The following is a 16147-nucleotide window of genomic DNA, read 5'->3' on the forward strand; positions in this document are numbered from 1 at the left end:
TAGAAGAATGGGAGAAAGCAGAACTCATTGCAAGTCCACTTGTTGAAACACTTAGGTTTTTGGATTTTTTTAACTTTAATGACACTAAAAACTGTATTCCCGACCAGTATTAACACTAGCTATGAGTATTTCCAACTGTTGGAAGAAAACTTCAGCTTCCTGACTGAAGATGAGCACTTGAGGACGTGTCTCGGGTGACACCGTGTCAGAGAGAGGATGATGTGCCGGGTGCAGTGTTACATCAGTAGCAGGCTTTCCGGCAGGCTCTGCCTGCACATGGCACACAGGCAGCGTGTGATGCAGTGAGGGGGTTCCGTGGTTCTCCTCAGGGCAGCTTTGCTGGGTACCACTTGACTTTTCTTCTAACACCTTGTCCCCAGGACAGCCGAGGCAGGAAAGTACCAGCTGTACCAGTCTTAGGGCAGCATCTGCTGGTTATTGCATGGATCAACATAGACGGTTGTCATGGAAGAGGCTGCTTGCTTGGGCTCCCAGGCAGAGGTACCTGGGACTCGGGGGGCGGGAGAAACAGGCGCTTTGGAGATAAATGACCCGTGAATGTAATTCCAGCACTCAGTCAGGAGAGAATGGGAGTGGACGAGGAGCTCCCCGGTCTTGCTCTCTTTTTTTCCTTATGAGAGGCAGCACCCATAAACTTTGGCAAGTCCAGGCTCAGTTGACAGCAATTCGCCTTCAAAGGCGAAGAAACCCGCCGCGCCACCTCCCACAGCCCTTCCCGCACCGCTCCCGCGGGGCTCTCGGAGCCGGGAGGCGGGGCAGCCACTGAGAATAAACCCGAGATGCCAAGACAAACTGGGGACGAGGACTTTGGAGGAGCAATCCTGGGGCTCGGCCACCTCTCTCGGGGAAAGAGGCTGCCCAGGTGCGCGGGCGTTCTCCCAGCGCAAGCAGAACCGGAATTGACTTGGCGATAGAAATCACGGGCGGAGCCGGGTGCTGCTGGGGCCCCGAGGGGAAAAGGGGAGAAGGAAAAGGAAAGGCAGATACCGGGGATGCGCTCCCCTCCCCTCTGCCTTGCCGGCGGCAGGGGCTCAGTGCAGGCCGGCGGAGCAGCCCGCCCCCGGGATGCGCCTCCCAGCGAGGGTGGAGGGAGGAGGGGGAGGAAAAGCGTGCGGGAAGTTGCAGCTCGGGAAGGGCGAGGGTTTCGGAAAGGAACTCGTCTTGGCAGCTGTGCCACGCTCCTCTTGTGGCAGGACCTAGTATGCAACAAGTCCCTGGAGCACTTCCCGTGAGAGCGCAGTGAACGTGACATTCAAACAAACAAACAAACAAGCAACCCCCCAAATGTCGACTTACCTGTCCCGAACATAAATCTCCGGAGCCGGCTCGTCTTGCACGGCCCCAGGTGCGAGCCGGGAGGTGGGAGGAGGGCGGTGGGAGTCAGCGCTCGCTGCGGAGCGCGCCCGGCCGGCCGGGACTTCGCTCGGGAATTTAGTGTCCCGCTCCGATTTCCTGGGAGGCGGCTGCCATCACGTTTTATACTGTATTGGTTGGTAACCCCTCTCATTCATTAAGATCACGTAAGAACTCAGAGGGAAACGTGACTCTGAGCTAAGGCGTTTGCGTAAATCTATAGGTTTTTAAAACTCCCTGCCAGTTGCTTTCTGTCTTCTGTAGGCACCAAGGTGGTGGAGAGTTTAAGCTTGCGGATATTGCAAAGGGTTATTAGATTCATAAGTCACACCAAGTGGTGGGCGATCCACTGAGCAAAGCAGAAGTTCTCACATGATGACTTCAAACAAGACACATTACCTTCCAGCATCTGTTGGAGAGACTGGATTTTAAACCACTTCTGTCTCCAGGACAGCAAAGAAACAATGGTGAGTACCTACCTGCAAAAAAAAAAAAAAAAAAAAAAAAAAAAAGCTTATTTTAATACCTGGAGAGAAGAACAAAACAACTACACCAAAAAGCTTGAGATGTTGCTTAACGACAGCATCTGATACCACGGGCTCGGCTTTATAGTACTTAATACGCCAAAGAGCGTAACCGGCGGAGGCCGGGAGAATTGTGTTTTAGACCGTGTAACTTTAATTGCGGCGCTCTTTGATTTAGGGCTGCGATGGAAACGGCGCGTCTGAGAGAGAAACTTGGAGCTGTGGCGGCCGGGCTGTGGCCGGCGCTCGCCTCTCCCCGGCGGGCGCTGCCGCCTGCCGTCGGGGGGGCCGGGGGCTCGGGGCTGCCCGGAGGGGGCGCGGAACCGCGCGGAGCGGCACGTCACAGGCGGGGGGCCGCGGCGAGGAGCGGCCCGGGCGCGCAGCGGGCGCGGCGGCGGAGCGGGGCGGGGAGGCGGCGGCGGCAGCACCCTGGACAGCGGCGGCGGGGGCCGGCGGAGGCGGCCCCGCACCGCTCCGCATCGCTCCGCGACCCGGCGGGCTCGGGGAGCCACTGGCGCTGGGTACCGGCTTCCCTCCCCCGCCAACCCCCGGTGCTTCCACTCCCCTCCCCTCCCCGCCCGCCGCCCTCTCGCCCCGCTGGAGCTGGGCTAAGTTGAATTCCTAGCGGTGCGGACTGGAATAGGAACAAGAGAGGAGGGATAAAAAAAAAAAAAAAAAAAAAAAAAAAAAAAAAAAAGAGTCTTACAAGCTCCGGGGGTTGGTTTGACGGTGTCAACTTTGGGAAATGCCAGTATTTATCTCCGCGATCTAGCCACTGCTCGTGGTGTTAGCTGTAACCAAGGTAAGCAGAGGGGGGACACCCCCGGCGGCCCCTCTGGCTCCTGCCTCTACCTCTCTGTGGTGCGGGGATGGGTGCCTGCTCTTCGCCTAGTTTTGTTACCTTGCTTGCTGCTTGATGTGTGTGAGGAAGGAAGGAAAAGCTGGATGAGATTTAACTACGAGTTAACTTAAGTTGTGCCTGATTTAACCTGGGAATCTCGTCTATGTGTATGTGCATGCTTTGGGCAGAGATGCAACTGATCTTTACCAAGAGAAGCAGATGCGACGGATTTTTTTTTTTTTCTTCCTGGCTAAGGATGCAAGTTGATTTTGCATAGCTAAAGAGATGCAGCTGAGCTCTAGCTGGCACTGATGTGCAGGACTGATCTTTCACAGATAAAGGGACGCAGCTGATCTTTACCTACAGGGAGATTAGCTGACCCCTCTGTATACGCAACCTAAGGCTCAAAGGGAGAGCCGTGCATGTATTCCTGATGATCCAATATCCGCATCTACTTTGCTATAATTAATGGTGTGTGTGCGTGTGTGTGTGTGTGTGTGTGTGCGCGTTTGGCAAGCCTGAAACCCAAACGCAGCCCCCCCAACTGGAGATCATTCGGATAAGCTTTCTGCTCATCTCCCTCCCTATCTCTAGTGCCTTCCCCCCACCCCTCCCCGCACTTCCGATTCTTCCTACGTAGAAATGTAGCTAATAATATTTAGTCTCCGGGCTAAAAATAAGCTCTGGAAAGTCAGCAGTTTGGCGGAGCAGCGGCGGCAGCAGCAGCGCTCGCAGGTAGAGAGGCTCAGGGGTCTCTCCGGCTCCGCACGGAGGCTGTGCATCCCCCCCTCCCCCGCTCCCCGCGGGGACAGGGAGCACGGAGCCGCGCCGCGCCCGCCGCCCCGCTCCAGACAGCCCGCGCTCCTCCGCCCGGGGAATCCCGGCCGCGGGAAGCCCTCTCCTCCCCGCCCGCCGGAGCTGAGGGCGGCCGGCCGAGCCCCCCGGCACAGCCCCGGAGCCACAGGCCCTCCCTGCGGCAGCGCCCCGCGGCCGGTCCCGCTGCGGAGCCGAGCCCGCCGGGAGGAGGGCGGATCCCGGGGCCCCGCCGCCCCCGCCTCCCGCCGGGCTCCCTCCCGCTCGGCTCGCACGTAGCGCCGCCGGGCAGGGAAGCCCCCGGCAGGCGGGAGGGAGGGAGGGAGGCCGGCCCGCCGCGGGGAGGGGGCGGTGTCCCCACCGCGCAGCAGGGCGGAGACGCCGCGCAGGGCACCGCGCCCGCCGCGCCGGGCCGGGCTACCCCCGCCGGCGTCCCCCCGTGCTCCCCCTCCCCACCGCGGTTGCTACGGCGACCGCCTGTCCCCGGGAGGCTCCGTCCTGCGGACACGGGGCGCGGTGCTGCGGAGATAGGGCATGCCGCCCCCTCCGCCCCGCGGCCCGGCAGCGGCTCCTCGGCGGCAGCCCCTGGACGGCACCGCCGGCAGCACCGGAGCCGCAGCGGACGCCGGCGCAGCCAAAATGGAGGTGGCGCAGGACGGCAGCGGAGGGGCGCGGGGCTCGCCCCGAAGTCGGTCATCTGTCGCTTCTGCTGCAGCCGTGTCTGCTGCGGGGCTCCGATCGGGCAGGGGGAGCAGCCGCTCTCCGCCCCGGGAGATGCGCTACCGGCGGCCTTGGCTTAGCGCCGTCCTCCTTTCCCCTCCCCCGGCCGGCCGGAGGAGGGAGAGGGCGGCATCCCTCCGTGGATTTTTCCACTTCCACCTGGAGAACTTGCGTTTGCTAGGGATACCTGTCAGGGTGCCATAGGAGGCAGTTCTTAGCAGCTGTGGAGGCGAGGAGAGAGGAGCCAGAGCAGAGCCAGGTCTCAGCAGCATCCTTCATCAGGAGGCTGGGTGACACTCAAACACTCATGATTTGCAGTATTTGGTCTCATTAAATTCATAATGAAACGTCCTCTGACCTTTTTTCACCTAGGAAAAAGTAATGTGGTAGAGCTAATATTTCAGTGCATCCACTCTGAACTAGAGGTTGATGAGCCCTACTAAAAATCTATCCACTTCCCAAAATAAATTTTTCTGTTATCTAGGTTGTCAAGGAGCTTCTAGTTATATGAATTTTCCACTCCATGCATAATTTTGTGTATCTTCCTGTATTTTAAGTTTGCACCCATTACTTTCTTGCCAGCTTTTAAAAAACTCCAGCATTTCCCTTTCTGCCTCTGTTGCCATGTTTCTCTGGAATTCTAATCATTCTCTGCAGAGATGCATGGGATGGACGGCTGCTAACAAATGACATGGGCCATATTTGGTCCCATTGTGGTGACTCATACCTTAATCTGCAAGTAGCTTTATTGATTTTAGTATCTCCTGTTTCTCCAGGAGCTGTCACTGCTTTGGTGGTGGTTCATCACCACCTGTCATCTCTTACAGTTATAGTATTGTAAAATGGCTGATCTCCCTTGGAGTATGTCTTCATCCTCCAAGGTTTTGGTGTGGCAGTCTTTTTTGCCTCTTTTTTAAGGTTTTCTTTTACCTGGTACCAAGAGTGTTATCTTCAGTGGTTTGGTGTCTGTGTCTAACATGAGACGGATGTTATAATATATGGTATTTGACACAGGCGTTGTCTCTGTGCAAGTTTGCCATTCTCAGCAGCTCACCATTTGGATAACCTTTTGATTTTCAGGATTGCTCAACAATTTCCTGTTTCAAACGGTCTGATATTTCTCACTATTTATTTTTAGTGGCCAGCATTCACAGACATGTGTGCCAGTGGATTAATGTCTAGCGTTTCATTAATCTGAGGTTGCTGGATGCATACATTTGGCTTTGTACAGCAAGTACTTTTTTTTTTTTTTTTCCTTTATCACATTAATGCTGTTGAGCTCTTAGAAATGCACTAAGAAAATGCAGACTGGCTGCCATTCAGTAACCATAAGTTGCTTCCTAAATACAGTGGCATATGGTTGCCCTGCCATGAGAAATTCTGGAAAGGTGGATAAATCCTGAGGGACAGATTTTCCTCAGAGCTGTAAGTCTTACCATGAATCATTGTAGTAAATCACCACTAAGCACTTGAAGATGTAGCTGCTAGAATTTTTTTAATCAGATACGCAAACAAAGAGAGCATCCAAAAGATTTCAGGAGAACTAGTTCATTCCTCTGGCAAAAAATAGTAACGTCAAGTGCAGTAAACAGCATCTGCAAGAAACAGTACCTATCAAAATTGTTGAAAATCAGTAGATTCCCAAGATCAGTAGACCTTGGGAATGAGACAGGTACTGCAAGGTAAAATATGTCTGAAAAGACACTTTCACGGCTCCCTCCCCTTTGAGCTAACATTAGACTGGGGCTAAGAAACTGGGACTAGCAAAAGCAGGCTTGTCAAAGTGGTCCTTAAAATGGATTTGATGGCTTTTGGGGCATGAAGAACTAGAAAGGAAGAGTGGAGAAATGCAGGACTGGTTTTGTAATGCTCATTTTCATTTGTGGTCAGCAAGTCCAGCTAATAATGACTGCAGAATATGGGCAGATGAAATGTAAAGAGGTAACACTTGTATGCCTGGAAGTAAGATTTTGGAACAAGTGTGGGTATCCCATGTTTCTCTCATGTTTGGTTTTCCAAATGTTTTTACACTTCCTTTCTGCATCTCTCCCACCACATTGTTAGGAGTAGTGAAGTGCCCTGGCAGGGAAATGTCAGGGGGCATCCTGCAGCCCCTGGGGCACTTGATGAGCAGGGTCACTGGCAAGCTGCTCGCCACCTTTGGTGAATTCCTCCACCCACGTGCCAGCAGCAAGTTGTAGGGTAGGGCACAGGCTTCTCCCATGAACTGAAAATATCTCTGAGACATACTTCTGCAAAATTATAGCCAGGAAAACATACCGACTGACATGGAGTTCATATAACAACTGCCCACCCATTTCATTATTTCACAAATGTGTGATTCTTGCTTGTGAGCTGTCACCATTAACATTTCCATCTGTCTCAATATTGCTTCTATTCTTAGTTGCTTTGTGATAGATGTAGGTGTATGAAAAAGATTTCCCCCCCTCCTTGTGTCGTGAAGTCAAATAACCGAAAGCCACATATATGTATCCACGCATTTTCATGCAGGCAGCCAGAAACAGAGACACTTTCATGGCACTCCCATTACTAGATGTAGAGGGGAGGTAAGAAGCACATGCCTGTGGCCTCTGGTGCTGCTGGAACAGGTACATAATGGGGAAAAACATAAATAAGTCAAAATCTAACTGCAAAAGAACAATATTGCTTTGATCTCCTTTTGAATATGAAGCTGGAGAGACCTATTTTCCCAGCCATGTAAGTATGGGAATAATTTTACTTATCATGTAATCCTAATTGGTCTTTTCCTGAGGCAATCTCAAAGGGAAAATAGCTGTGACAGGCTTTGGTGTTCAAAGGATCAGGTCCTCAGCCATGTAGGTATTTCTAAACTTAGACCTTTCAAGCTGCTCATTGCTTGGACAAACAGAAAACTCTCTGCAATATAGGCAAAACCTGCTCGTCTGTGCCAAAAGTGGAATCAGTGGGACGCCTGTGGCAATGATCAGGCATATCACAGGAGTCTCCAGCACATCTGGTTCCAGTCACGTTATTCCTGTTGTCATTTGAACTTCATGGCAAAGTGCAAATTCACTGTCCCCTGATGGAAAATGTCTCTGAAATGGCTGATGGGTGTGAAGCATTTTCACCTGGCACAGCTTGGTGCTTCCCAGAGGGGCAGGGATTAGCTGTGTCTAGTCTGGGGAAGCAGCTGGGCTGTGGGGCCTGGCCCCTGCCCTTCCTTGGCTGGGGCAAAGCCTTGGGGCCAGGGCAGTGCCCCAGAGCCAGGTCTGCTGTCAGGGAGTGCTTTCCCCATGGCCGCAGGCTGCTGTGTTGTCTCTTGTGGGGAGCACTGGTGCTGGCACTGTAGTGCACCAAGCTCTTGCCATAAGTGGCCAAGTGTATATTTTCTCTTTCCCCTGCCTTTTCATGGTGTGGCCTGTCTTTTCTTTTTTTTTTTCCCCTTCCCAAAATAGCACACAAACCCCCAGTTTAACAAGCATAAACCATACACTCTGGCCTCCAATTTATTTTGACATTTGGCAAGAATGATTTTGCAACATGTTCATTAAGTCATAACATTTTCGCTACTTTCCCATTCCAGATCCTTATTGACTATAGCACATGTGAAAATAATGAAGTCTTTTATTCTCCAAATGGACAGTAGACCACAAAGGTCCCAAGAAATTGCATTGTTTGTGGATGCAATGTATGCAGAGACTTTTAAGGCCCCAGTTGTCCCCTAAATTTAAAAAAAATTTGTTAATTTCTGAAAGGGGTGAAGAGGAGTTTATCATCTACTAAAATGTTAATAGGATTGTTCAGTTAAGGAGGTCTCATCACACCAGTTGTTTCTTTTTTTTCTTAAACAGAGCCTTTGTGGGCTTTGGGAATAATGCAGTAAAAAGTTATGGTAATAGATAATTAGATGGACCAGCTAAAAGCAATATGAAAGGGGGCTGGTAGCACAAGGATTACAGAAGGTGTGTGGGCATTTTGACATCCAGAAAGCATTATAGATCTGGTCTCAGCTACCTCAGTCTCATGATGATAATTAAGAAATGTGGGTGTAGAAAAGATCTTTGCATGGTTTGGTTGGATTATTTCTGCAGTTCAAAACACAATTGACAGAGACACCCACATTGGACATGATTGCCCTTTGATGAGGCAGATACTGACTTTTTAAAGCTGACACAGTTAAAATTATGTCCAAAGTTTATGGGGCCACAAGCTTCTCACTAGACTCCATTATTATAACAAATGGTAAGCTGCAAATTGAAGCCGTTTAAAAAAAAAAGGTGAGGCATGCTGAGGTGGAAGCGACCCTGGCAGTGGGAAGGCTTCAGGATAAACTTTTCTCTCCTCTGTTTGGCAAGAGTAGAACTGGCAAATAGGAAGTGTCTGGGGGTTCCCTTTCTGTGTGTGTTTGTGTGTGTGTGTGTGTGTGTGTGCTCTTCAGAGGCAAGCAGGAGGGAGGAGCAGCCAGGCTGGTTCCTTTGATAACCCACAGTAAAGCCATAAAGCCAAGCTCCTGTGCAGCTTGTGTGCTGTGTGGCAGATCTTCCCAGCTCCTTCACCAGCCATACAGAGATGGTACCAAGCTCCCCTCTGGGCATTGAATAAGGTGAAATATACCATAAATTTAAAACAGAGCAAAACCCAGCCACAAAGTCCATGATTCTTTATCTGAAGGACATGTTTTTAAGAAACATTTGAGAATGGAAAGAGAATGATGGAGGCTAGTTAGATGGTTCCTGCGCAAGTCTAAGACAAGGCATATAACATAGCACCTCTTGCCATGTATTATTCTAATATTAGAGCCACTGAACCTGTACAGCTATGGAAATGTCAAGATATTGACATCAGCATTCAGATTTCTTTATTCTTTTACATGTTTCACCCCTTGAAACAGCAGCAGTAGGAGGAGGTTGTATGGTGGTCCACAAGCAGTTCTGTATCTGTCACTTAGTTCCCATTCAGATTTTCTCTCAAGAATCAGAAAAGGCCACACATTGTCAAGGCAGACAGAGCTGGGAAAATATTTGACATTTCAAAATTAATTTTTTTCCCAGTATTTTCAAGACAAACTGAGTTCTATATTGTTTAACAGAGTATTCAAAGAGGCTTTCAGTACTTCTGTCTAAAGCTATCATCAATAATCTGACAGACATTTGATAAAATATTCAGATTCAAACCCATAGAATATCATGAAAAGACAATGGATGTAATGGATTTCAGGAAAATGGGTGGCTACCAAAAGGAAAAAAAAAAAAAAAAAAAAAAGGCAGCTGCTTTCTGACAGCAAATACCTTTTGAAACCAAACCAACTCTACTGAGAATGGGATGAAGCAAGAGGCATGAGCGGAGGTCAAGAGGCTGGAGCTGCTCATGTGTTGGTTTGCTCTGTAAAATCCATGTTCACTCAGACCTGCCAAAAGTCTGTAAAACCATCTGAGAGAATATTTGGCTGAATTTTGTCAAGAGATAGCTGATAATATAATATTGACCAGAAAAACAAAAAGATTTAGCAGTTTTTAAATTAAGCTGAATTCTAAGTTTGAAATTTTCCAGTGGATGATGATACATCTCAAATGTCTTTTGCTACTGTATAAATCTCTTGCTGTAGCCTCAAGTGTGATACCCTTTATTATATTGCTGAAAAATTATTGCATCAGAGAGAAAATATTGGTCGTCCACAAAAAGAGTGAATCTTACAGCATTTTCCATATTAATGTCTTTTTCTGCCCCAAATTTGGTTTATTTACTGAGATATTTTTTAAGTGCTTGCAGCATACTCATCATTGATCACTATTTTTGAGCACCTTTCTAAGTGACACGAATAACCTCTCTTACAGGTTTTGTTCCATCCTCTTCTGAGGGAACAAGTACTTCATCCTAGGATTGTTCCCTAGTTTTGGTTTTTGAGTTTTAATTGTTGTGTATAAGTGTTTCACAAAGGTCTTGGTGATAGCAAGAGGTAAAGTTTGATCATAGGTTCACCTCTTTTCTTTCTGTGTGGTGTTTGCTGCTGCACCAGTCACTCTATCCACGGGCTATTCCCCAGGCAGATCTGATTCTCAGGCTCTTCCTGCTCACCACCTGTTGTTTTCCTCTTCCCAAATCCTTCACCTGGACTCAGTCAGCTGTCCAGCCATGGTCATAGCCCTGCATACCCACTGCTTTTCTCACCTCTTTTTTTTGAACTCTTTTAAAGACACAAATGTCTCTGACTTAAGGAGAGCTTTTAATTCCCAGTCTACTGCCTTTGGCACCTAATAGTTACTTTTATCATCTACTTTCCCATCAAAGTATTTCTGCAGCAGTCCCTTAAGAAAATTCTGCTGGTTCCCAAATTTTAAAGAAGCCAAAACATCTGACAAGAAGGCTAACTCCTTAAAAAGACAATGGCCAGAATTTCCTATTCAGTTTCTGTAGGGACAAATCAGGAAAGAAATCCAGCCTGATGTGAGGCCAGGAGAAAAGCCAAAGATGATGGACCCTTCCAAACTATTTTCTTTGGTTCCATCAGCCTGTCCAAGAGCTACAGGGTAGGAGCAGAGCAGTGTCCTGACTCAGCTCCTGAACCTCCCAGAGGCATTGTGTGACAGCTGCCTGGGGCTCTCACTAGCCTCAGACCCTGCCTGCAGGGAAGCCCTGCAGGGCTCCTGGGACCCCGTGGGGCTCTGCCAGCAAGGAGGTGTGGGAGCACTGGAGGTGGAGGGCAAGCAGAAGCGGTGGAGAGTGCTGGAGTCCTGGCTGGAGTCCTCCCACACTAGGGGCGAAGTGCTGGGATGGAAAAGAAACAGCAGTGAGTCCTGCCTAGTATGGAAGAGCACAGGACAGGGCTCTTTCCTTTGCCTTCCCAACAGGCAATCTGGCAATTCCTCATCCATCTGCAAGTGTCCTGCCCCCCTGACCTGAATCCTTACCTGAAGTTGTCCACTGCCTTCGCAGTCCATGCTTTTCAGGGGGCGTTAGTAAAGATTAATGGCTAGTTAAAAATCAAGTAGCTAAATGTAGATGAAGGTCTAGTACCAGTCAGACCATGAGAATGTGTATTTCATCTGCTTGTCTTTCATTTGTGTCAGCACTCAGGCTGAGCCCTTCTTCCTGAGTCTCATTGAATTAACACAATGCTCCTTTTCTGCCAGGGTGAGGGTCTGACAAAAGCACAGCAAACCCACACTGCAAAGTGAAGTGTGGTGTCAGTTATATGCTTCCCCAGCTCTGGTATTGGTGCAATTTTCCGGCAGCTAACGGGGTCTAAATGAAGAAACTAATCAGAAATATGCCTGAAAATTGTACTGGCTCTTATTTACTCTCTTTTATCTTGATCCAACTTCTTAAAAGAATATTTTTAACAGATCTTCTAAACATTTGTAGTAAGACTCAATAGACAAAATGTCATAATTTCCATATGAAGGAGTGCAATTCCTATATAAAAAAAGCCATTTTATCCTAATATGGTCTCAGAGTCTAAGTAACGTATTCTGTCACAAGAACTTTTGCATCAAAACAATTTTTCTGTTTCATATCCAAGAAGAAATTATGAATATTTAAATTCCACATTCTTTTTGATCTTAATTCCCTTCACAGAAGAGCTCTTTAGGTCTCATCAATGTGCTCTAGGTGCAATATCTGAGTATATTTTTCATATTATGGGATCTAACCCAAATTAAGAAACCAAAGGGGAAGGAGCTATACATGCCTGTAGGGGAAAATGATTCTGCTTGGAGCACATAGCAGTGTAAAGCATCAAGCAGAAGCATAACAAAATTCTAAAATAAGGGGTTTAATGCCTTGGTGCAGTTCTTGCTGAAAATCTAGCATTCGGCTCCCTTCTGATTTAAAAACTTTGCATTCCTGCTGACTTCATTGGTGTTTATGTTCAAATAAGTAAAGGCACCATGAGGCCATATAGTACAATTGCAATTTGCAATAAATTATAGCAGATTAAACAGCCAGCTAATGAAATACAAAGAGGTGTTTAAAACACTCCCTTGTAAGCATTTATGTTTCAGATGTATAAACTACATGAAAAATAAACATTGTCCAGAAAATAAATGTATATTATGTTGTTTATGAGTTTATACTCTAATGGCACAAGTCCTGAACCACCAAGGCCCCACTAAATGTCTTGCCAAGGCCAGGGGTAGATTTTACTCGGGTATTTTTTGAGTCATAGCCAACACTAAAAATACAGGGGCTTTGCCTCAGAATGCAGGATTGCTTTCCTCCCACTTCAGATCATATTCAAATGGGGTTTGTGGTGTCTCCACTGCTGGATGTGCCCGGCCCAACCACCCCTTACCCCTCAAAGGCCATCATGACCTTGCTGGGGCAGAGAAATCAATAGGTTTTGCCATTTGAGAAATGGTGTGGAACGTGAGGAAAGTTATTTTAAAATAGCTTAAAATTTGTATTGATTTTGCAGATCAATATTTCAGAATTTCTGAATTCCTGAGTAGTCATACATCCACCCTGTGTTTTGTTCCCCTCTCTCTGGATCTGTAAATTATAGTCTGAGCACAGCACATGCTGTAGAGAGAGAACCAGCTATGCATCCAACTACTCCCATACTGTGCTACTGAGGAGGAAAATAATATTTTAATAGTAGTACCAAAAAGCTGTGCCAGCTGTACTGGCACTATCAAAAGCAATTCTGCCATGCAAGTCAATGAAATAATTTCATCTGGCCAGTGTACAGTTAATAACAGCCCCTGTGCAATTCCTGCTCCTTGGAGCAGTGGGAGGACAGAGGAAGTGAGGACTGCACCTTCTTTGTTGGACTTTTTGTGTCTTGGCAGACCCTGAGGAGTGGGTGAGCAGCACCTGGGCACCCCTCTGCCACGGATGAGCAGACCATTCCTTTCACTTGGACAGATGAAAACTCCTGGGCAGGCACATGGCTTCCAATTGATCTCCAGAGTGGAATGTAGAAACATTTGCACACAATGTGGTTCCAGCCATTGAATTACCAAAGAATTAACAATCCCAAGTATTCAATACACAGGAGTTACACCACGCAAATGAAATGTTTTAGTCAAGGGAAATTTTTGCTTTAATGTGACTAATCCAGTACTTGTTTCTTGAGCAACAAGTCACAGTGACTGGAGGAGGAGAACCTAATGGGATCTGAGTTTCATTTTAAGGACTCCTTTTTAATATTTATTGCTACACTGATAATTTTAGTTTGCAATTAACAAAAATATGTACTGTTTCACAGATACTTCTCTCTCCACTGCTTTAGGTGGTTAACGTAAAACATGTTTTAAACTCTTATGTTTTGTTTCTTAGGTGAAATAGCTTAATATGCTATTTAAAGAAAAAATATCCTGAATTTATCTTTAAACACATCAGCTTGTTTAAAGCATTGATGTGGCTCTGCTTTGAAAAGGGATGGAGCCAAAGTTCCTTAACCCCTTCAGGAAGATGGAGACAACCATGTAAGTGTAGCATAAAAATGTTAATATGAAAGTCCTGAAGGGCAGGAGAGCCAGAAGAACTATTTAATGTTTACACATGCTTTGCATTCCCAAGGATTTCTGTGTACCCAAGGAGGATCCCTCCTGCCAGCTCCTGGCAGAGTGTGACCCTGTGGGTGGTGGGCACCCCGGGACAGCCACCAGCCCTGGTGCTAAACTCCATCTCCCACCTCCCCTCCCCAGCTGTTTGCTGCAGATCCCTCATCTCTCATCACCCTCGGGCAATATCACTGAGCTGCTGCACCTGGCCAAGGCAGTGCTGGAGCTTGATGTCAGGGGAGATCTTAGTTGCTTCAATAGAAATAAACTACAGAAGAGCATTCACAGGGCTGTGGACCTGGGATTTTGGGGCTTGCTTATTTTTAGCACACACTCAAAATAAGCTCTCCGAAGCTATGCACTGAGCAGGGTTTGCTAAGGCATGTGCCTGTTCTGATAAGATGCCTGGCTAAGTTTATAAACCCCTTGGAATCTGATCCCTTTAAATATTAAAAATAATCCACTATATTGCATCTAACTGAAACCCACTGAATACTTAGAGGAAAGGAGAGATGAGTCAATCCCCACACCTTTCACCCACAAGTGCACCAGCAGTTTTCTGATCTTCTTTAATACTAGAGCTCCAATGGCCTGAGTCGTCACAGGAGTGCATCTCTAGCCATCTAACCTTTCCACAGTTGGCTCAGGTTTCCACCATCCCAAGGAATCACACACAACCTCTTTGGGGAAGAGGGGATTTTCTTCTCCCTTCCCATGTCTGCTGCTCCCTCAGAGTCTGCATTTTAGTTGTTATTGTCCCATGCCCTCTTTTCTGTCTGCTGTGCTGTTAGCAGGAGGGTCAGGGGTGAGGGAGGGGGGCTCAGGCACCACACGCCAGACACCTGGTACACTGGATACTCCTGGGCACAGATCAGATACTTTCCTCTTTGCTCAGGTAATGGGGGATTGATGCCCCTAAAACAGCAGCAGTAAGGCAGAGACACTCAGGAGATGGAATTGCCAGCTTTAGTGAACGTCAAAGCATCAGGAAATGACAAACCAAACTTTTAATGTTTCTGTGGGGTTGGATTCATTCTCTCCTTACTTTTTTTTTTTTTCCTTGTTATCACCTTTTTTTTTTTTTTTTTTTTCTGTGCCACCATCCTCAACAGCTGCCCAGCACCCCACAATGTGGGCAAGCCTGGCATGGCTGGACACTGGCCAAGGGACCAGGGGTCAGAAGGAAGGGTGAATTATCCTCCTGGCTTCCCCCAGCCCTCCAACACAGGGAAGAGGCACTTCACGTGTGTTTTAGGTGTCCCTCTGTCCCAACAGTGCATGGAGTTCATGCAAAACCCCAAAAGAAAAGCCTAGAGCTTTGGATGGGGATGATTTTGTGTGTGGCCATTGCCACATATCACATGTTCTATTTCTGCACTTCATGCCAGTAGAGACAATGATATGAGCAGTGGCAAGGAACAAACCCAGAACTGGCATGCTCACCAAACAAGCATGAGCAGCTTAATGGATTTATGTGTGATAGACACATGCATTTCCTTGTTTGCAAATGGCTAATCTGCACCTACCACAGAACTCTGTTGGAGAAGTGGTTTCATGCACATAAATTGTGCTGAAATCCCTGATTAGAAGGCATGGGACAAGATTCAGGGTACAGATCCTGCCATGTGATGGAAAGCTGGAATACCTTTAGCAGACATGAGAAGAAAACAATTATTTTAATTGTTGGCTAGAGTTTTAAAGCTACTTTTGCTGTTGCTGCAGGGTGACAATTCTGAGCTATTAAGTGGTATTTTCTCCAGGAAAAATGTTGTGGGTTTGGTGCCTGTGATTCAAAGAGCCTGCATACATGCAGGCTACAAACTATGTCTAATGGAAGATTTTGGGTTTGTATTCCCATCCTTGTTGTTTCACTAAATACTTTCCCTGCTAAAATGAGGCTGCAAGGCCTCTCAAGAAATGCTGTTCACTGAAGGTGAAATTATGCTTGAAATTAAGAGCAGCTACCTTGCACTATTTAAGGCACTTTAAGGGTCTATTCTGGTCACTAGCAAGCTGTTTGCAGACCAGAACAACAGCAACTCTGTAGGCTAAACCAATGTAAACCTTGGGGTTGCGAGACCCGAGAGCCACCAGCCCCGGGGCATTGGCACACAGCACTGATGCCTGGGAGGGGCTGTGGCCACAGCTTGGCTGACCCCTGAATGCAAGGGGAAAGCTGGGGAAGTGACCACCACCATCTTTCTCTCATCATCTCTCAGTCAAAGCCTCAAAAATAGGAAGATTTCACAAATTAAAGCGGAATTTGGCATTGGTCCTCAAAGATGCTGAAGTTTTTCCGGTGCACTGATGTTGGTGTGGAGCATGAGGGGCTCTCTTGTGTGTGCTGCAGGCACACAACCATTGTAGAGGAGCATCATAGCCCAGTCATC

General features: G+C 47.6%; 1 protein-coding gene across 4 annotated transcripts in view; it reads left to right on the forward strand.

Moving 5' to 3' along the window:
• Positions 1 to 836: 836 nt before the first annotated feature.
• Positions 837 to 16147, forward strand: part of BDNF (brain derived neurotrophic factor) — a 38472-nt gene continuing 23161 nt past the window's right edge. The window contains exons 1-2 of one of the 4 annotated variants that reach the window (XM_021539051.3): positions 837 to 883; positions 1639 to 1841. In XM_021539051.3, the coding sequence (XP_021394726.1) occupies positions 1839 to 1841 (3 nt within the window). In that variant the 5' untranslated portion in view covers positions 837 to 883; positions 1639 to 1838. Of the gene's footprint in view, positions 884 to 1331; positions 1367 to 1638; positions 1842 to 2538; positions 2701 to 3448; positions 3475 to 16147 lie in introns of those variants that run through there. The other 3 variants (XM_021539052.3, XM_021539054.3, XM_077784398.1) reach the window with 3 other exon arrangements.

Source organism: Lonchura striata, chromosome 6 (genome assembly GCF_046129695.1).
Source record: "Lonchura striata isolate bLonStr1 chromosome 6, bLonStr1.mat, whole genome shotgun sequence".
NCBI classification, from domain to species: Eukaryota; Metazoa; Chordata; class Aves; order Passeriformes; family Estrildidae; genus Lonchura; species Lonchura striata.